Raw genomic sequence first — 21,990 nt, forward strand, 5'->3', positions numbered from 1 at the left:
TTGGGGACTCCATCCCTTCCAGAGAGATAGACTCTGTGATCTAATTAGCTGTTCTTTACCTCTAACTGCGATGATCCTATATAGTAACAATCAATATTTATCATGACAAGCCCTATTAAAGGGATCTGGTGGGGGTAAGCGGGACAGGGGTAGTTATTGTACCAACATGCTCCTTCCAAATTTGTCTTGCACCTTTGAATGCCCCAGAGAAAACCCAGCTTGGAACCTTGTCTCTCCTAATCCTTTTGAAAACTCAGCGGTGCTTCAGGGTGTATCGTTCCCTGCATGATGGGGATGTGGTATGACAGGCGCCCTTAAAAGAAGTAGGGCAGAAGGGAAACGATGCTGGGCAGAATTCCTAAAAGTCTTGCTTGGTATTTCTGAAAACACAGTGTAACATCCCATCGCCCAATGTGCATTTTTTAAAATGGATTTGTTTTTCTGAGGAATTTGATGTCCCCCACCATGCAGCTCCCTCTGGGCTGAAATCCAGCACTACAGTAATTACAGGCCTAGCAGCATCTCTGAACAGCCAGGAGGAAGAATTAACATTTTTTAAAAATACTCTGAAAGTGAATAAATATGGAGACTCAATTCTCCTTCCAGTTAGGGTTGCCAACTTTCTACCCGCACAAAACTGAACACCCTTGCCTGGCCCCTTCTCTGAAGCCCCGCCCCCACTCACTGCATCCTACCCTCCCTCTGTCACTCGCTATCCCCACACTCACTCACTCGCTTATTTTCTCCTGGCTGGCTGAGGGAGTTGGGGTGCAGGAGGGAGTGAGGGCTCTGGCTGGGTGTGTAGGCTCTGAGGTGGGGCCAGGGATGAGGGATTTGGGGTGCTGGAGGGGGTTCTGGGCTGGGGCTGACGGGTTCAGAGTGCTGGAAGGGGGCTACAAGCTGGGACAGGGGGTTGGAGTGCAGGAGTGTGTGATGTCTCCATGGGGGGGTGAAGGCCCTGGGGTGGGCCTGGGGATGAGGGTTTTGGGGTGCAGGAGGGTGCTTCAGGCTGAGACCGAGGGGTTTGGAGAGCAGAAGGGGAATCAGGACTGGGGCATGGGAGGGTGTCAGGGTGAAGGGTCTGGGCGATGCTTACCTGAAGCAGGTCCTGGAAGCAGCAGCACATCCCTTCTCCGGCTCCTACGCGGAGGCGCAGCCAGGCGGCTCTGCATGCTACCTTGTCTCTTTGCATTGGCCGCAGTTCCCAGCCCATGGGTGCTGCAGAACTGGCGCTTGGGGTGGGGGCAGCATACGGAGCCCCCTGGCTGCCCCTACACATGGGAGAGAGAGGAGAGACAAAGCCAAGCAAAGCCACGGCAGGCAGGGAGCCTGCCTTAGCCCTGCTGCGCTGACCGGACTTTTAATGGCCCAGTCAGCGGTGTTGACCAGAGCCTCCAGGGTCCCTTTTCAACCAGGCATTCTGGTCGAAAACCAGACACCTGGCAACCCTACTTCCAGTCCTAGAGAGAGTGGTCTTCTAGTCAGGATTGGGAGTGTGCAAGCATTCCTACCTGATGTCATACTAAGCCTCAGCCACATTATAATCCAGAGCCATGAATCAAACAGCTCTAATGGGAAATGTGTGATTACAGTGTAGAGGCTGGAGCAAACTCTAGAAAGCTAGTGTGCTCCTTGATGGGTAAGAGCCAGCTGAGGATCTGATGATAAAAAGACGGTTACTTACTTGCACCATAATGTTTGTTCTTTGAGATGTTTATTCTACTCAGGTGTGCACAGGTACTGCTAGGCAAAATTCTCCGGCTTTGGTGTGCGTGGCACATACACCTGAGAGGAATACATGTCTGCAACCATTTGAAGAAGAACCAACATTTAGAATTTTTTTAAATTCTTTGGGTCAGGGTCTGTGTGTGTGTATATATGTTTCTACAGGGCCTAGCTCAACATGTCCCTAATACTCCTAAGACCGGCCTTACTGGGTCAGACCAAATGTCCATCTAGCCCAGTGTCCTGTCTTCCGACAGAGGCCAATGCCAGGTACCCCAGAGGGATGAACAGAACAGGTAATCATGAAGTGATCCATCCCATTGCCCATTCCCAGCTTCTGGCAAATACACTTTAATTCCAGAAGGGACCATCATGATTGCAGGCCACAGAACCTCACCCACTCCTGATCTAGACCTCTAACCTCTGGCTGAGTTACTGACATCCTCAAATCTTGATTTAAAGATTGCAAGTTACAGAGAATCCCCCATTTACTCTAGTTCAAACCAGCAAGTGACACGTTCCCCATGCTGGAGTGAAAACCCTCCAAAATATCTCTCAATCTGACCTGGGGGGAAATTCCTTTCCAACCTCAAATACTGATTGAGGCCTTTACATCCTACTCTAAAGTATTTAAATAAAGTTTGATGATGATGCAAGGAAGGAAAACTGTGCCCTAACCTTGGGGGAAAGGAACGTGATGTCTGAAGTTGCCTCATACCATTTCATAATCTACACCACATCAGAAATGTACAGGAAGGTTAGATTAAAACCCAGCCTGCACCGTAAAGCCTGTCCCTAGTCTTGGCAACACTTGCACACTTGGTTATGCCTATAAAGGGAATGAAACGGAACTTGAAATGTACTGATTGGTGGAAGTGTGTGTGAGCGTGTATGTGTGTACACGTGGAAACATAGGACTGACAGAGAACGGAGAGGGTGCTCTGTGCGTGGTGGGGTTAAAGTGTGATCTGATGTAGATTAGTATTCATGCGTGACTGTTTACCTTTCATCTCTCCTCTCACGCTGGGGAGAGCTGCCATGTGGCTGTTTTCTGTGGGTCTTGCTCAACCGTCTCAAAGTCCAGCTGGTTTGTCGCTATCTAATCAGGGAAGTTGTTTGGTAAAGTGGTCTGTTTCCCCACTCCACCCCACAATCCTCATCTCAGAAACACTGGCCTTTAATCAGCGTTATGAGAAATTTTCCACAGTCCTGGCTCCACAGCAATCAGTGCAGCCTCCTGGCAAACCTGTCAGGGAGGTAGAGATGTGGGGTGGCTCTGCCTCATGTCAGCAGAAGTACCAGCAGGCACTGTGGATCCCAGTTCCCCTTAGCTACAGAGGGAATAGGCTTGTGGCACCATCCCTGCACAATACACTCCTCTCTGCCTCTGGCCAGCTCCACCAGCATGTGCAGAAGGGGAGAGGCCATCAGCCTGGGCTCTACCCCACCTGCTTGTGGATTACTTACACCCAAAGGGGAATAGGAGGGACTGCAGTTGCCCCGTGCCCTTCATGGAAGGCACAAGGGGGAAGGCTCTTGGAGTCTGCCCTGGACTCAAGACACAAAATGGCCCCTAGTGTTGCCAATACCCACTAATACAGACACAGTTTCCCATTAGCAGACACGCCCCTCCCACATGTATGCAAAGACTCCCCCCGACCACAGCTCTCTTCAACAGCCACCTACACACACATGCACTAAACTTCCCCTTCTACACATACTTCCCTGCACACAATCACAGGGCCCCCGTGCTCACACACACACACAATCATACACTGCTGTCCCCCACTCCAGTCCTTTCATCCCTTTACTGACAATCACAACGCACACCCTCTGATATGCCCACAGTCACACACTCCCCTTTCCACATATATGCCCAATTATACCCTCCTTATACATAATCACAGCTCTTCCCCATAAGCACAACCTCACACACGTCTCTGACACACTCACACAGCATCAACATACAGACATGCCCTGCACACAGAAGGATGTAGGGGAGGAGGAGTGTCTTTGGGCTGAGGGGCAAGACACTGGGCTGGGGTTCAGGGTTCTGTTCCCTTGTCCGCCACAGACTGTGTGAGACCTTGGCCAAGTCACTTAGGGCACGTCTACACTTGGAGCTGGAGGTGTAAATTCCACCTCAAGGAGACATACCTGCGCTACCTCTGATCGAGCAAGCATGCTAAAAACAGCGTAGCTGCGGCAGCATAACCAGCAGGATGGGCTTGCCACCCCAAATACATATGTAGCATCTTGGCTGGGTACATCTTTGGAGGAGCATGCCACTCACACTGCTACAGCTACGCTCTCTTTTTAGCATGTTCAGAGCTGGCAGGGGGGTATGTCTCTTCCAGCTGGAGATTACACCCCCAGCTCCGAGTGCAGACAGACCCTTAATCGCCTTGCACCTCAGTTCCCCATCTGTAGAATGGGATCAGTATTTCTTTCTCCCAGGGGTGTTGGAAGGACAAAATCCATTAGTGAGGCACTCACATTTTATGGGGAGGGAGGCCAAATAAGTACATAGGGTCTCTTTCTAAGCATTTTTAAAACCATTAGGACATTTTAAAAAAAAGATTAATAAAGAGAATCAATGTGAAATATATATTGTGTGTGGGCCTGATGTGAATAGAAAGACTCCCACTGTGGGCTTTGGAGAAGGCACCAAATGAGTAATGCATTGCTTCAGAGAGACTGTCCCAATGGAGAGGTACATTCCTGCACCTAGCTAGGGCTGGCGCTTCCACTAGGCGACTGACGTGCCCCGAAGACGCGGAGCGGGAGGACCCACACCGCCGAATGCTCAGAGGAGGAGTGCTGCCGCCTAGGGCGACAAAAACCGTGGCGCCACTCCTGCACCTAACAATGCCATTTGGCTGCGTAATCTTAAGAGGGCTCCCTGCCTTTATCTAGCTGCAAGCTGGCTGGGTATAAGAATCCTTGCTTGAATGAAGACAGAGGGCTTGAGTGTTTAAACAGAGCTAGCATCCCTTCCCAGGGGCAAACATGCAACCTTTGCATCCCTGCTTCTGGAAAGCCCTTAATGCCTGTGCCTTGTGGGCTGCCCAAAGTGATTTAGGCCAGTTCTATGCTAAAAAGTTAGGTCAGCCCAGCTATGTTGCTCAGGGATACTTAAATCTACATTTCCTAGGGATGTAATTAAGCCACTCTAACCCTCAGTGTAGACAGTGCTAGGTTGACGGAAGAATTTTCAGAAATAAAGAGTCTGATGCAGCATCCACTGAAATCATTAGAAAATTTCCCACTGACTGCAGGAGGCATTGGCTCGAGCCCATAGTGGTAAGGAAGAAAAGCAACATGCTGACAAAACAATAAATCATTTCCCACACCAGAATATTTATTAACTGAGCATTATCACTTTGTTCTTTCTCTCTCTCTTTTTTAAGCCAAACAATTTGTAACCCCTTGCTGTGGGCTTTTCTTTTGCACTAACATGAACAACCAAGCACCAAAAAATGGGGTGTTGTTCTGGATCCATACAGTACAAAGATTAAAAAACAAAGAAGAAAAAAAATACCCCACATCTGAAACATTCAACAGTCAAGGCAGCATAAATAGATAGTCACCTTTCCCTCTATGTGCCCAGGCACTTAGTGGAATAAATTCACAATGACCCCCAAATTCTACAACCTGACAAAGAACAACACTATTGAGAAGATACTTGTGTGTGTGGCTCTCTGCGAGGGAGACACAGAGAAGCCAGATACCAGCTGCACTCAGTCTGGGAACAGGTTTCAGCATCTGTCCTGATAGGATGCTGGTGACTGCTGTATGGAACCTTTGGAATTTTCATCAGGTGAAAATAAAATGTAGTGTTTTATCAGCTCTTACAGTCCATGCCCCTGTGCAAACAACAGTGATCCTCTAAAAGAATCCCAGCTGATCTAGCAAGAGGCAAAGATCAAGTGCTTGAGCTGGCATTGTTCTGTGCTCTAGTGACACCCTGTGACTGACTGCCTATCTCCTTTGTGCTGAGCATTTTACAAGTCAGTTGCCCCTCATGACCTGAAAATGAACTGTAGCCCGCGAAAGCTTATGCCCAAATAAATTTGTTAGTCTCTAAGGTGCCACAAGGACTCCTCGTCATTTTTGTGTGAAACTTACTTCTTAGGGGCCTTGTGCAAATATTTTCTTTGGTTTTAGTCCACATGGGTTCACACACCGACAGACATCTGCCCTTACTACTCCTAGTTTTACCATGAGTTCCAGGCTCTGACAAACAAAAAAGAAGAAAACTGAAAGTGGAACTCTTTCCCCCCCAAAACTGTTTCACTTGGTTCATTCTGAAGCCAGGAAAATTTGTGATTTGCACACAGTTTCACCCAAATGCCACTCAAAACTGGGTGTGGGTCTCCTCATATAGCGCCTGGTCCAAAGCACCCTAAAAATCAGTAAAAAAAGACTCTCACTGACTGCAATGGGCTGTAGATCAGGGCCATGGGGTACAAACCTTTCAAAGACAGTTTTGAATATGTAACAACCCCCAATTATTTCTCACGTGGTTTTGGTTTTCAATGCACACAGAACAGGTCAGCTAAAAAGCAGCCAACTCTTGGAAACCATCCAAACTCCCTGCCAGTTGGATCAGAAGATTAGTTATTTAACATGTGTATTTAGAAGTGGCTCCTTCGATATGACACATTACTGAAACTTGCTAATCTGACCATGCCCAGCTATTCGTGGTAGGAGCAGAGAACTGTGTCTTCTGCAGCTGTCAGCTATATCTAACTGCAAGTTGAGGCAAGATAAGTGCACTGTGACACCATGTTGCTGCAACTGTTCCTTCACCTTTCCTGTAAAAATGTGATCATGCTGGATCGTTCATTGGGCTGCACAAAGCAAACGAGCTTCTCTATGCTGCAGGTGGAATCCATGGAAAATCAGGATAGGTGGCAACCCATCTAGGGCCAGTTTTAAGGGCTTGCGCTCAATAAAGTTAACGAGTGAGCTCCCGGTGATACAGGATCAGGGCCTAAATGGGGAATCTGCTCTTCCTCACCAATGAGAGGTAGCTGTATGTGCAATCTCAAAGGTTGTTCTGATGGGAGGCTGTGTATGAGTATGTGCATGGGCCAGCAAATCCAAGCCACATACAGCAAGCGGGAGGTTGTTTGGTTTTAGTGTTCTTGGCTCCATGGGGACCCAGGCTGAAGCAATGGGGAAGAACATGTGTTAGGGGGCTTATTCCTTCACCTTCTCACTTCCCTGGTCCTTCTTGCATGAACACAGAGCAACAATACCCAAAGTCCAAAGGCGCAAACAATTCGATGTTCATTGGGGTGAACTTCCAGCAAGCATGATTCCAGTTTCCTTCCTCAGTATCCCCCTTCCCAGCTCTGACACCACAGAGCCTTGCCTGTGTCCCTGTTCCCATCCCCTGTTCCCATTTCCCCCTTTAGCAAAACATGATCCCCCATCCCCAGTCCCTCTTCCCATTCCCCCCCCCGACTTCCTGATTGACTGCAGACTATATAGTAAAACTTTTTCTGCTTAGCTATACCTTAACCAATCATTTTACTGAAATTTAACTAACCAATCCTAACACATTGTAACATGGTTATTTAACCAATTATATCCCACCTCCTTCATTGGTTTACACCCAGCAAAATTAATTATACAGCAGATAGAAACAATTACAGAACCAGACAGAGACCATGCAAATAAACATACAAAACAATACAGAAGTGAGGATTTCACAACTACAGCTATACAGACATAAGGGTTTTCCAGCTGTGTCTATTGATGTGAGTTTTTGCCAGACAGAATGCTATTAAACTAAATTTCCTTTTACATCATCTAGGCTCTTTCCTTTCTCTGGAGGTGATAGATCGGATCACCTTCCTAACAGCCTCAGACTGCCTTATTTCAATGTGACTAAACAGGACCTCAGACTGTCACAGTAAGAGAAGGCCCAGACAGACAGTGATTTTTGATTCTTTCTTTTATACCTCTATAACTAGCTAAGTGATAAGAATACACCTAAATTCTTAAAGTATAGGTCTTTGCAGACAGGCCTGAACATCTGTATCCTAACAACATGGACTTTGCGTTTCAGATCCTCTGCTCCAAGGTGAAAAGAGAGCTTTGGGGGGAAGAGGCGTGTTACCCACAAAGGAGAAGACCCGGAGGTGCTGAAGCAGCATGAAACGTGTTCCCAGAACCATGTGCAGAATGTGGGGTAAGGGACTCACTATATGCATCATGCCTCTTGTAAAGGTCTCTTCATGTTTTTATTTGAGGAGATGAACAGATCATCGGGATAATATATAGAGACGTTTCGGGGAAACAAGGGCTATTCTCCAGCTCCATATTTCCTCCTAGGTCAGCTTGTGCCCGATGCACTCACCCTGGCTAGCATTTCCAGTATCTTGAGACTGAGAGATTGTGACCACAGGAGTGGCATTGACTAATGTGGAGGGAATTGAGACAGGGCCATTGTAGGTAAGGAAGGACAAGTGCGGGTGGGGGGGCGCATGGGGCTAAAAATACAAAGGAGATCTCAAACATCAGCTGATATAGCCTAACTGTCTTGGGTCTGTGATATCAGAGACTGGTTTGTTGGACAGTGCTGTAGGAGGCACATTCACGTGCAAATGGCATATGTGTGTGTGTGTATGTATTGGGATCTCCCCCAAAAAATGACTAAGGATAGTAGCAAACCTTCCCCTTCCCTGAAAACCTCCATCCTCCTTTCACTTCTTCATTATAAAATAAATGTAGCTATAGGTTTCAGTAAACATTTTTTTTTAATTTCCTTTCCCTCCGCTAGGTGGCGCTGGTAGTTCTGAGCACAGTTGCAACTGGCATGACCTCTGGAGTCACACCTGATATGTCTGCCCAAGGACAAGGCTCCCTTGGCTCCCAGTTTTTCCATAAAGGCATTTCTTGGTGGGTCACAGTAGTTTAGGGATGTTATTTGGCCTGAGGCTGGAAAACATCCCCACGTGCCTGACCAGATTGGGCTCCACCACATAGGCCCTCTCATCCTTGATGTGCAACAGGGAATAGAGTGCAGTGTCCTTGGCAAAGCCCGGATGGCAGTGCACCTCCCGAAGGTAACCTAAGGCACGGCGGGCGGAAGAGGCAGAGAACACCATGGCGGGCATGCAGCACTCGGTGACTGGCACCACGTTGTAGAGCACAGGGGTCAGCCGACGCAGCTCCAGCAGGTAGTGGCGACCCACCAGCTCTGCTAGTGCCATGCTGTACAAGGCAAAGAACAGGACAATGGGCCAGGTAAGGCTTGGGCGGCCAGACACCCAGGAGTACACAAAGCTCAGCAGGGGGCCCAGAAACATGCCCAGGCCGAGCCACTCCAGGATCCTCATAGGCTCTGGGTTAATATAGTGCTGAAGTCGCTCGGGATGGTACAACTTCAGGTAGAGGGCATCTTTGAGGTGTGGCTTTGAGAGCCGTTCCAACAGCAGGTGCTGCAGGACAGGAAATATCTCCTCTTCGGGAACAGCATCGTCTTCTACCAGAAGGATGTACTCTGGATTGTAGGCCAACAGCGACTGCTCCATGCAGAATGCATAGTCCCGCTTCTCTTTCTCAAACTGGTTCACTGCGGCATCGGGGTCCTCCCAGTTTTTGTAGCGGCTGACCATTGCAAAGAAGTTACCCAACAGCCTGGCGTCCTGGTGGTTGCCCGGGTCCTGCTCTACGTTACAGATAAAGACCTGGTAGCTCTGGCAGCGAGGGCCACACTGCTGGAGGAGGCGGTGGAAGCGGGAAGCTACCTGCAGGACGTAGTGGAACTCATTCCGCCTCTGCACGGTGACGATGGTGATGAGCAGCCATGGTCTGAGGGCCTTGTCACCTGAGATCTCCGAGGAGTTAGGAGTCCGCAGGTCCTCAAAGTAACGGAGGGCAGTCTGGCCATCCTCCTGATTCTGCTTCAGAAACTCCTCGCTCATGGGGTTCAGATGCCAGCGGCGTAAGTAAAAATAGGAATGGAGGAGCCGGTGGCAAATCAAGGGAGCCAACACGCCAAACGTCACCACAGTTAAGGTAAGGAACTGAGTAATGGGGCTGGAAAAACGGCACCACTTCCCATGGAGCCGCAATCCTCGGAGGAGCATGGCTGCTGGATACAGGGCGTGGTCCCCCTGTGCTCATGCCTCAATTCATTCACTCCTCTGCTTCTGTTTGGAGTTGCAAGCCATCAGTGGTGCAACATAAGTGAGGCCTAACCAATGCAGCCAACCTACAGGGAAAGAAGGAAACATTTAAAAATATGCACAAATCAACCAGTATCAGAGGAAGAACTTCCAGGCCTAACAATCTGGTGAGAGCAAAAATCTGTGACGAGCTCATGGGGAAATTAATGCCATGCCACTGAAGCAGCGGTGGGAAAAGGTCACTGGGCATCATGCTCAATGGGTCCCTTACTGGGACAGCATAAGTAATAATAGGGTGACTTATGAAGGAGCCCAGGGGTCCATCCTGAGTCGCTGAGCTCATTGAGGCTACTACATCACACGCCATGGCTAGAGAGTCCCATGAGATTGCTGGGGATTCTGATCTTGTTAGTAACATTATTATTATGGAAGCATGTAGAGGCCCCAACTGAGATTGGGACCCTACTGTATTTGGTGCTGTACATATGTCTGTGTCTGCCTCAAAGAGCTTGCAATCTAAGTAGACAACTCAGTCTCAATGGAAGAATGCATTATTAACCCTACTATCCAGATGAGGAACTGAGGTACAGAGAAATTACATGACTTGGTCAAGGTCACTGGGTGAGTGTGTGGCAGAGCCAAGATCTAAAATCAACTCTCCAGAGTCCCAGCCCAGTGTGGTAACCAGGAGACCATACTTTCGGTCCAGATAGAAACGTACTTCTCTTCTGTAGGTCGTGATTTCACAAGTACATATGCCTGTTTTATTCTTTGCTTCTCTGGGGTGCTGGGAGGTTCAATGCATTGTGGAGTCTGATGGCAGTAAAGGAACGTCTGAACCAGGCTCAGGCACATAACCATGATTCTCTCCCTCCTTCTATTAAATAATGCAATTCCGATCCCCTACTCCCAGGTTGCTCCCTCTTTCTGGACCACTTTAAAGAGGCAGATCAAGCCTCTCAAGCTATGTCTACATTGCAGACCTTATAGCGGCACAGTTGTACCGCTGCAGCTGCGCCACTGTACGGTGTCCCATGGAGCTGTTCTACATTGGCGGGAGAGAGCTCTCCCATTGGCATAATTAAACCACCCCAATGAGTGGCAGCAGCTATGTCAGTAGGGGAGCATCTCCCGCCAATACAGTGCTGTGCACACCAGCACTTTTGTTGGCAAAACTTACATCGCTAAGGAGGAAAAAGTTTTACCAACAAAAGTGCTATTATAGACAAAGACTCAGGAGCAACTGGATATATCTACTGATTAAACAGTTAACTCAGATTTAGAATTAAGAATTTGCATTAAACATCTGAAATCAAAGCTGAACCAACCAACCCCCTCTAACTTCCTAAAAATTAGTATTTGTCCATCTACTCTGCCCCACTCTTCTGGGCTGCCACTAGCCCACTCTTAACTGTCTCAATGCACTTAGTTTACACAAAGTTATTGTACCCTTTGGGTGGGCTATAGTTCACTTCATTGCCCTTCTCCAGTGCCTAAAAAAACCCAACTCCCATAGAAAAGTAGATGGAGACCCAGAGATCAGGCTCTAAGGATTTTCAGCAAGGATTGCACAGGGTCAACCTCCCCACGTTCAACTCCCAAAAGGAACTAAAGAAATGAATTTAATTAAATAAGTTTGTCCAATCTTATGGTAAAGAAACAAATAATCTAATGTTTACAGCATAACATGCCTAGTTTATAATTCACAGACATTACTTTCAGTTATATATTAACATAAATAAAGAAAACAAATTAAAATCTGAACAGTTCAGTCCCCACAGAAACACAGTGAGAAGAAACTGAAAGTTTTATGTATAACCTATTGTGTTGAATGTATGAGCTTTGCAAGGGTATTAGAGCAGAGAGTTGTACTGCTGTTCTGCATATGGGCCCAGAGTCCTCAGGGCATGAGGACTTGAAGGCCCAAGGACACGAGGGACTTGAGGTCCACTTCTGAAGCTATCTTGGGCTAATTTGGTGAGTGTACTGCCCCTGCTCCTCAGTTTGTCAGGCACAGTGAAGGGAGCACTTGCATGAAGGGCCAGATGCTGCAAAGCCTCACTCGCACAAGTACATGGGTGTGGGCCCATTGATATCAGCAGGGCTGCTTGTGTCTGCAAGGCCCTGCAGGATCAGGTCCCACGTCTGTGGGTGGGGAGCACAATCAATGGTGGCATTAACATTCTCAGAGTAGAAGACGGAAATCAGGCTCCCTCCACCGAACAAACTGGAAGCGAGCGCTAGAGGAGCTGTGGGCCTGCAGCAAGCTGTTCTGGCTCTGTAGTTTTCAGGAACACATACTGGGTGCTAGGTGTCACGGAGTCCCCGGGCGATGCTCTGACTGCAAAGTCAGTCAGGACTTTGGGGAGCCTCCTCTCCCTTGGAGCAGACTATCTTCAGGGCAAGAAGCTCACATGGCTTCACCTCCTGGGTCTCTCCTTGGAGCATTCAGCATGTGCCCCTCCGTGCACTTCCCACAGCGAGTCTACCCACGCGGGGTCCTGGGGAAGCCAGAGGGTCCTGCACCCCCACTTTGCAGTCAGATGTGACTCTCATGCAGCCAGTAAAACAGAGGTTTATTTAGATGACAGGAACACAGTCCAAAACAGGTCTTGCCAGTACAGACAACAGGACGCCCTTTAGTTAGGTCCATCTGGGGCCCCAGGGAGGCCACCGCCCCGCTGGGAGGCCCGAGCCTCCTCAGAGCTCCCCTCCATTTTCCAGCCAGCTTCCAAAAACTACCCAACCCCCTCCAGCCCTTCCTCTCTGGGCTTTGTCTCTTTCCTGGGCCAGGGGGTCACCTGGTCTCTCTGTCTCCCACACCTTTAGCATCCCCTTGCAGGGAGGAAGAGCCGGGCCATTAGTTGCTAGGTGACAGAGGGTTGGCCAGAGCTGAGGCACCAGCCCGTATTCAGAGGAAACATTAAAACCAGTCCCACTTCGTCACACTAGGTAATCCCTGTTTGAGCAGGTCACTGCTCCCAAAGATGATCATTATCAGGGTGGCCTGTTTGAGGCAGGGAAGAGCAGGAAGCGGATGCCACCTGTTCTTCACCCACCCTTCAGGAAAGGCATCTTTGAACTATTTGGGAGAGAGAGGAATGCAGGACTGGCTGCCAGCTCATCAGATGCTTGGATGGAACACAGTTTGGTGAATCAGAGGTACCTTGAGACCTGTGCCCTTGCATAGGGTTTCACTGTTTTGGATGCGTGCTTTACACACACAGCCAGTCATCAGGGTACCATCCCCAGATCGCTGTGCCTGCAAGTCACCGCAGAGATGCTTGTAATTCCATCTTTCTCCTGGCCTGGAAAGTTGTGTTGTGGCTCCATCTACTGACTTCCTGTTCATATAGCAGGAGTAGAAGGGTCACCGAGACATAAACAGTGGAGGAGAAGCACCACAACTTGTGAGACTGGAGCACAATCAGATGGGAGCAGAGGGGTGGTTTCCTGGGTATGTAGAGATATGGGGCGGGAACTCAAGTCAAAGGGACCAAGAAAACTAGACCGGCCCCATCATCTCTAGAATGGCCTGCCAAAGGTTAGCAGGCCCTTTAAGGAAAGTCAGCCTCAGCCTTACCTGTTACTTAGCAGTTACCCCCCAGCAGATCCTGATCTGGTGGCTTAATCACCAGTAATGACCCCAGCTGGGAAAGGGTCATGGAGGACTACATAGAGAAAGAACTTTGTCAAAAAGGGGACATCTAGGACAGAGGAGCGATGGAAGTGCCAGCTCTCTGGGAAGAGTCTGGTTAAGGCAGGGTATAGAGATCCACAGGGAGCAGGAGAGTCTCAAAGAAGCAGGGAGATCCCTGGTAGAAATTGCCAGAGTCCCCAGGAAGGGGAAGGACTGGGGAAAAGGAGCAAAGAAATAACTCGGCAGTGCCCAAGAGTGGGGGTTGAAAGCAGAGAACTTCAATACAGCTTGAGAGGGACAGCAGGAGCTCTATTTGGGTGTTGCTGTGGATTCTTTAGCTGGAAGGAGACAGAACTGCAAAGAGATGACCTGGCTGGAAGGCTGGGCCATGAAATAGGAAGACAGAAATAGGCCATTGCAGAGCCAAAGAAATGGTCAACTGAGGTGCTAGAAATGAAGGACACCCCGCCTCCCAGCCGGGGGGGGCTACAATGGTGAGTGGAACCGCTTAAATGGAGAGATCCCAAAGTTCAGGGTTGTTGGAGTCCACACTTTGTAGAGATTGGTTCTGGTCCCACTCTCAGGCATTAACCTGGATGTAGACTCTTATTTCAGGCTCTTCTCTATTTATTAGAATGCTTCATATTTTGGCCTTACCCCCATTTTTCAGATGTGTTATCAATGTTCTCACTGAAATACTCTTTTTACAGTTCTCTATGTAATTTCCCTTAAGATTTTAGAGATATTTGTGATGGACTTTAAATGCATTTTCAGTAAAATATTTATCTAGGGCATGACTGGATTTTGTAATTTTTTTCAACCCTCCCCCACGTGCAATGGCTGTATGTTTTTGTTGTAACAGCGTAAATGCTTTCAACTGATATTACTCTTAAACACACTCCTGTAGAGCTCTGTATCCGTTTCAGCTTCTGATCGATTTCTTGTCTGAATGTTTAGCTGAAAAATATAACTTGATCTTGCTCGCTTTTTTAAGGACTATCAGCCCCATGACTCCACATCCTTCCAGACATGTGGCACTGTGTACAAATCAAATCCCCTTCCCGTATTTATCGTATCCCCATTTACTCTGAACTACGTTGTGCCACTCAGGCACAGCCTGAAGTCAGGGGGGAGTAAAGCGTCCACACTGCCCCTGTGGTAGCTCAGAGACACCCTGCCTAGCAGGACTGCAGTTGTGCTGGGGGGTGGAGGAAGGAAGACATATATAACACCCCTCTTCAGGGTGCAGCGTATTTTCCTCTGTATTGGTGTAGAGGAGTGGACAGCCATGGTTCTGCCACCACCATGCCTGCTCCGTGGGGAGCCCACATATGGTCATCACAACAGAGGGATTCCTTACTTCCAACTATGTGCTCATATAAAACAAGGCCAAAATCTAGTTCTTTGCCATTAAATGGCACCTTGGGTAATCCCACTCTGCCACCCTAAAATGTGTTCATTGGAAAAGCTATTCTTCCATTCCCCTCCTACCATAACAAACCCTGTTCTCCAAAGTCACTGCTTTAGAGTTCCACCTGAAAGTGACCACACTTCCTGATGAGCTCTCTTTGTGAACCATATTGTTACTCCCTTTTTGACGCAAGTAGCTAGCCAAAGTTTGGGGCCCTGGGCATGTTCCAGGTAGGAGTAGAAATTGATGACAGACTGGTATTTCTCTGATGCAGTTTTGCATATTTACACAGAATGTACAGAGTCCTGTGTCTCTGAACACGGCAGGAATCAAATAGTAAGAAACAACTTCTTTGGTAACAGAACTAAGAATAATCTTCTCCGCCTGTGCTTCTGACCCAAAAACCTGTCCTCATGCTTCTTCCAGGGTCAGACACTGTGCTTTCAGCTGCTCCTTCTGCCGGTCTCTCCTAGTTTATTTTCTGTTCTGCCTACACACATGCCCACATGCAAACCGCCCCAAAACAATATTCAGCAAAAGCTCCTGAGCAGGTTCACACACAGTAAAAAACTCAGAATTCTGCATACCTTGGGAATGGAGGTTGTTTGTAACTCTGAACAAAACATTATGGTGGTTCTTTCAAAAGTTTACAACTGAACATTGTCTTACTACAGCTTTGAAACTTTACTATGCAGAAGAAAACCACCTTAATTGAAATGAAATAAGCACAGAACGTTTCCTTACCTTGTCATATCTTTTTCTTAAAAACTCCCCCCCCGCTTTTCATTTAATAGTTTACATTTAACACAGTACTGTAATTGTATTTGGGTTTTTTTGTGTTGTTGTTTGTGGGCTGTTTGTTTTGTTTTTTGTCATTGCTACTGTCCAAATGAGGTGTGCGGTTGACCGGTCACTTTGTAACTCTGGTGTTCATAACTCTGAGGTTCTACTGTACTCCTTTTGTCTTAGGTAAGTGCCTTTCCTTACTGTTATGTTAATTGAAGGCTATGTTCACACCTATCAAACTTAGTGAGGTTTTAACTCTACTTAAACAAGGTTTCATCCAGCTCATAATATGTAGAGCCTCAGGATAAAAGGTGTGATGGAAATATCAGCTGTTAGGATTACAGAGTGTGCAGCAAAGTCTGGTTGTCTCATGGGAAAGTCTGACTTGTGCCCTGCTCCTGCATTACACCCATGTGAGCAGAATCTTGCATCTCCACCAAGCCCCCGGGCATCACAGGAGTTTCAAGGTCCACCTACATCAGATTCAATTGCAGGCTCAGTGCCTAGCAGCCCTAACTTCTAACCACTTTGCTAGAGACAGATGAGTTCTGGCTGTGGGGTGATATTTTTAGTGTGGTGATTTAAGCAGAAATCAAGTAGTTAAAACCCATTGAAATATACAGAACTTTTAGAGGTAAACAGTTGCGGCTACACCTGCAAAGTCCCTGCTGGCAGACCAGCTTAAACCCATAAGAAAAATAGAGTTCCCTTTGTTCTCTCTCTCACTTTATGTACCAATCTACACCATCAGCTAGCTCAGAGGTGAGCAAACTACGGCCCGCAGGCCACATCCAGCCCACAGGACCCTCCTGCCCGGCCCCTGAGCTCCTGGCCCAGGAGGCTAGCCCCCTGCTGTTCCCCCTCCCACAAAGCCTCAGCTCACCCACCGCCAGCACAGTGCTCTGAGCTGTGGGCTGCGAGCTTTTGGTGGCAGCGCAGCTGCAGAGCCACGGCCTGACCCAGTGCTCTGTGCTGCGTGGTGTCGTGGCTGGGTCCAGCTGGGTGGTGCAGCTGCCTGTCCTGGTGCTCCAGGCAGGACAGTAAAGGGGCAGGGGAGTTTGGGGGGGCAATTAGGGGATGGGAGGTGGATAGGGGTCGGGGCAGTCAGAGGGCAGGGAACAGGGGTGTTGAATGGGGGCAAAGGTGGAGGAGCAGTCAGGAAGGAGAGGGGGGTTAGACGGGGCAGCAGGGGGCAGTCAGGCGCAGGAGTTCCGAGGGTGGTCGGGACAGGGAGAAGAGGTGGTTGGATGGGGCAGGGGTTTCTAGGGGGTAGTCAGGTGGGGGGGGTTGGATGGGGTGGTGGGAGGTCCAGGGGCTGTCAGGGGACAGGGAACAGGGGGTGTTGGATGGGGCAGGAGTCTTGGGGGGGGGAGCATCGGAGGCAAGAAGCAGGAGGGGTCGAATAGGGGGCAGGACCGGGCCACGCCTGGCTGTTTGAGGAGACACAGCCTCCCCTAACCATGCCTCCATGCAATTTTGGAAATCAGGTGCGGCCCTAGGCCAAAAAATTTGCCCGCCCCTGAGCTAGGGGTTTCAAGCTTTGCTGGAGCCTTGGGTCTCAAGCATTGCTAGAGACAAGATACTGGACTATGAGGACTACTGGTCTGACCTAGTGTAGCAACTCCCACCCTAAATTCCGATAGGGTTGAGATTAGTCAGGAGAGATCATTTTCGGGCCAGACTTTCTGAAGAGCTTAGCACCCAATTGCTCCCACTGAGAGTAATGGGATCTGTTGGATGCTGAGCACTTGTGAAAAATCTGGCCATTTAATTTAGATGCCTAAGTGACAACTGAGCTGTTAGAACAAATTTGGCTTCACTGCAAAACTCTATTTACAAATACAAGAACTAAAATATCTCTGAGACAGCAGCACTCCATCTTAGCTAGAGACTGGTCAGTTAAATGTGGCCTGTGAATGACTGCTATCAGCTGTTACCCTGCTCTCTGTCCCTCACCAGCCACTTCAACCAGGCTTGAAAATGGTTGTCATGCTGATGCAGACAAACCTAAAGCATGACTGACCCCTACTAGAGTTAGCGATTGGCCAGGCTGGCTTATGACAGGTGTTGAACTTGTTTGGCTTGGTCTGCAATAGTGGGACAGTAATTTTCCACACCAGTCAGAAAGGGCCGTGCTTTGTCCAAGCTGGCTTTATTTCTTAGCCTAAACAAGTGCATTGAGACTGACGGAGAAGAATTAAACCTTGTTTACCTCTATTTGAACAGGCTTACTGAAAGAGAGTACTGAAAAAGGAAAGTGAAAACAGAGTCAAGCTGTTAAATAAGTGAGAGTAAAATGGGTGTGGTAGCCAGAGGTTACCCTTACAATTTGCCCTGAGTAAACTATGCCATCCCAGGAGCAGCCCAACCACCGAATTATGATTGAGTTATAGTTTCTTCCCCGTTGCTGCCTTTGCTTCAGGGGTGAAGTTAATCTGCTTTGCGGGTGGCCAAAAAGCTCCTCCATACCGGCTTAGCTCTGCTGATTAGCACATTGGAGGCAGTGGGGCTCTGACTCTCCATCCCAAAGGGCTGGGGCTACAGCTCTCAGTGCCCCATAATGCCCCACTTCAGTTGGTGTAAACGCACCTGGTGAGGATGCATACTGCCAACAGAAGGAGCACAGTGTGGACACGAAGAACCGATTTAATTACTGCAGTGGCTGTAGGTCGACCTACCTTAAGTTGACTTAATTTTGTCGTGTAGACATGTCCTGAATAAAAAGAATACAAGGAATTTTCATTAGAGATGGCCTGGGAACTTCCCCAAGTCTGGAACATGGAGGTTTATATGGGCTCATCTCTACTTTTAATATAAATACAGATGCACCTTTTATTTTCAAATCACATATGGATGCCTTTCTATCATTTGCTCTGCACTACAGGAATTTCAGACCTACAGGTGGCTTCCTCTCCCTGGTGTTATCATCATCTTTTTGTATGATGTAGCAACTAGAGGCCCCAACTGAGATCGAAGCCCCCTTGTATTAGGCATTGTATGTACATATAGGAAGAGACAAGCCCTGCCCTGAAGAGCTTCCTGCCTAAATAGACAAAACCTGACAGACAAAAGGTAGGAGGGGAATCAGAAGGGTGTTGTGACTTGTCCAGGATCACACAAGGTGAGGAGCTGTTCCTACCTCCCTACACCCTGGTCATTTAACACTCACTACTAGCAAAACCTCTGCATTAACCACATGCATGGCAGTACAACTCCCCATTCCCATGCTTTGAGTGATTGGGCTGGAGGACAAAACAGTAGAATGGGGTCATCACTGCACCACTCAGGAAATGCTGCATCCAGGGGTCAAAGTAAGCTAAAGGACATACTGGTATGCTGGAGTCCTGAGCAGGGGCGTGGCCTCGACCGGAAGAGGCAGGGCCTTTAAATCAAGATTTAAAGGCCCCGGGGCTCGGGCTGTGGCTGGGAGCCCCGGGGCCTTTAAATCACCCCCAGAGCTACCAGCTGCAGAGGCTGCTGGGAGCCTCAGGGCCCAGGGTCGATTTAAAGGGCCTGGAGCTCTGGCTGCCGCTACAGCAGCAGAGAGCCCCAAGCCCTTTAAATCGCTGCCCCAGCCCCGCTGCTGGAGCCCGGGGTAGCGGCGGCAGAGCTCCAGTGGTGATTTAAAGGGTCTGGGGCTTTGGCCTCTGCAGGGAGCCCCAGGCCCTTTAAATTGCCAGCCTGGGGAAGTTTACTGACTTACTTTCACCTCTGACTGCACCTTTCTTGCCTCTCAGTTATCTAAAAACAGCCTCAGGCACACACTTCCTTGTGATCAAAAGCCGTTGCTGATAAGTCTGAAAGCTTCCAGTCAGGACAGATCAGCAGCACAGTACAAATGTAGCAGGTGTGAACCAGAGGATCCAGATTCCAGCCAGTGTCCAGAGGCAAACATTAGTCACCTATTTTGAATGAGACCGTTGAAAATCTTAAGCAGCATTAGGTCATTTTCTTTGTACTCAACTCAGAAGGATTCAGAGCTCTGTGGGCAGCCTTTCCCTAAGTACAAAACAAATAATGTGCCACCCTCGCCACCCTGCAAGAAGTGACAGCAAACATGATGCTACTGGCTCTGGAGCAAAGCGCTAATCCATTTAGGCCCATCCCTACAGCTAGTAAGGGAGGGTGAATGGGAAAAATAGAGCAGCTGGAAAATACATTGTGCACACACATATTTTACACATTTGAGAGGCAACAAAGCAGCAGGCTTTGACTAATGGTAAAGTGGACCAGCTTGTTCCCCTATCCTCCCAGCAAATGCTAGTTGAGGTGTTGAACCACTGTGCATTTATGGCAGTTCAGAAGTTGTGCGTGAAGCCATCTTCCCAGTGACTTTAGAGAGAGCCATCACCAATAGTTCCAGTTACAGATATTCCTCCCAACCCCCTCCCCACACACACAGTTATTAAGAATATACACTATGTTTCACCATACAATCACTGTGGTTGCAAACTTCCTATGCAACAATTTTTAAACATCTCATACTTACAGCCCTTGTTTTTCCCAGTGCGTCCTTTCCTTCTGGAGCGTTGCCAGGTAGCATGATGTGACCCTTAAAGCGCTGATCGCTTGAGATTAATGGCAGTTACCTTGGTGATGACGGTCAAAGAAGAGGGAGTGTCAGCTGAGCTGATTCTTCCCCTCACCCGTCTCTCCCAAGGCAACGGCGCCGCAGATGTTATTAGATGCCAACAGGCAGAAAGCTCCTCGCAGGGATGTTGTCCTAGGAAATTCGGGCTACGTTCACTCAGACTGATTTAAGGAATCGTTCTGGGAAGCTGTCACTTGTTCCTTACACTAAATCGTCATTAAATTTTCCTCCAGAAGGCTGCTTCTTTTGTGCCCTGACCACTATCCATTTCCCCTCCTTTATTACACCACTCCTGGCCACCCACCTTCTAGCAAGCACAAAACATCCATCTTGTCCCTGCAGGGGCTTCCACAGCTCCTCTTCCCCTGCCCCAGTGATCAGAACGCACTGCAGTTTGCTCCCAGAACGACAGTCCCTCTAGAGATCTTCATTCAAGGAAACCAGCTTTTTGCAACCATTAAGTTTCTGCCTCCTCCTTTCCCCCAACCCTCCGCTAATATCTCCCCCACAGGAGCTGTACAACTGGCAGGAGCATAATACAATGTTTTCGGTCTAGGCAGTGCCTTTCGTCTGAGAAAGCAATGGCCCTTTGAGATCATTAAGCCTCCTGGCACCCCTGTATAAAAATAACAAAAATCAAACTCACCATAGCAGCAAAAGCCATAATGGAAAAATAGCACAGAAGCTGGGCTGGAAAATACAGGAAGAAGGAATTATCCGTTTTCCCATCTGGATTCTTGCCCAGCATGTAGAGAAGGAAAGAGCTAGTAATCCTGAAAACCTGAGCCGCTGGCTTTATGTAAATCCTGGGTGTCTCCGCTTTCCTTTCCAATATTCCCTAGCAGCACAATATTCCACCCTCCATGCTTCTTGCCTCTGCTATCCATTTTATCTTGTTGCTTACTTCTCCCCTGCAGTTTCCCTCCTCCTCCTCTCTCTCAGGCCAGGAGGGTGGGATTAAACAAGGCACCTAAAATCAAACATGACCACAGGAGACAGAGAGACCAAAAACGAGAGAGAAAGAATGAGAGGAAAAATAACTAAGACAAATGTCAACAAAGTTAGGGACTGAGCTCCTGTTGCAGCTAGACTCACTGGATTTCTGCTAGGGTCCATTAACATTCCAGTAGGACTAATGAAATGTTAACCCCTTCACTGTTGGAGACAGCTGCAATTCTCTGTTCTGGCTGGTAATCCAGTCAGATTACCCCCTACTGGCCCTTTTCCGACTCTGGACAGGATTTCAAGTACACTGATCATTCCCTGGCTGTTTAAAAGCTCCTTCCTCCACCTGATCCTTTATGACATAACCCTGTTGCTCTTCTGTCATGCACCATGTTACCACTATGTTCTCCAGAATAACTGTCTTTCTTGATTTATGCAGTGTTGTGGTAGCTGTGTCGGTCCCAGGATATTAGAGAGACTGTGTGGGTGAGGTAAAATCTTATTGGACCAACTTCTGTTGGTGAGAGAGACAAGAATTAGGCCTTGTCTACACTATAGCATTTTATTGATGTAAATTATGTCAATGTACAGTTGTAATTAAACCGCTGGGGGGTGTGTGTGGGAGGGGGGCAGGTGTATGAGAGAGAAAGAACCAGTGTATGAGCAGGGGGGAAGAGTGAGTGTAGTGTAGATGAGGCCTTAGAGCAGTGACTTTCAAACCATGGGTTACGACCCAGAACTGAGGACT

General features: G+C 48.3%; 1 protein-coding gene and 1 long non-coding RNA gene across 8 annotated transcripts in view; one reads left to right on the forward strand and one right to left on the reverse strand.

Annotated features, from left to right (window-relative positions):
• LOC127046350 (uncharacterized) overlaps nt 1-8,612 on the forward strand; it is a 31,524-nt gene extending 22,912 nt beyond the window's left edge. The window contains exons 2-3 of the long non-coding RNA XR_007773002.1: nt 7,805-7,927; nt 8,519-8,612. This is a non-coding gene — a long non-coding RNA (uncharacterized LOC127046350). The remainder of the gene's footprint in view (nt 1-7,804; nt 7,928-8,518) is intronic.
• On the reverse strand, nt 8,477-21,731 carry PGAP4 (post-GPI attachment to proteins GalNAc transferase 4). 7 transcript variants are annotated; one of them, XM_050943158.1, is made up of 4 exons: nt 20,944-21,407; nt 20,296-20,429; nt 18,385-18,419; nt 8,477-9,955 (listed from the first exon to the last, which is right to left on the reverse strand). In XM_050943158.1, exon 4 carries the CDS (start codon nt 9,828-9,830, stop codon nt 8,643-8,645), a length of 1,188 nt encoding a protein of 395 aa, XP_050799115.1. In that variant the 5' UTR covers nt 9,831-9,955; nt 18,385-18,419; nt 20,296-20,429; nt 20,944-21,407; the 3' UTR covers nt 8,477-8,642. The 7 variants fall into 7 exon arrangements, 6 of the variants coding, with proteins under 6 accessions (XP_050799115.1, XP_050799114.1, XP_050799118.1 ...); XM_050943157.1 differs by having other exon boundaries at nt 20,196-20,429; XM_050943161.1 differs by lacking the exon at nt 20,296-20,429.
• Between the last annotated feature and the right edge of the window lie 259 nt (nt 21,732-21,990).

Source organism: Gopherus flavomarginatus, chromosome 3 (genome assembly GCF_025201925.1).
Source record: "Gopherus flavomarginatus isolate rGopFla2 chromosome 3, rGopFla2.mat.asm, whole genome shotgun sequence".
Classification (NCBI taxonomy): Eukaryota; Metazoa; Chordata; order Testudines; family Testudinidae; genus Gopherus; species Gopherus flavomarginatus.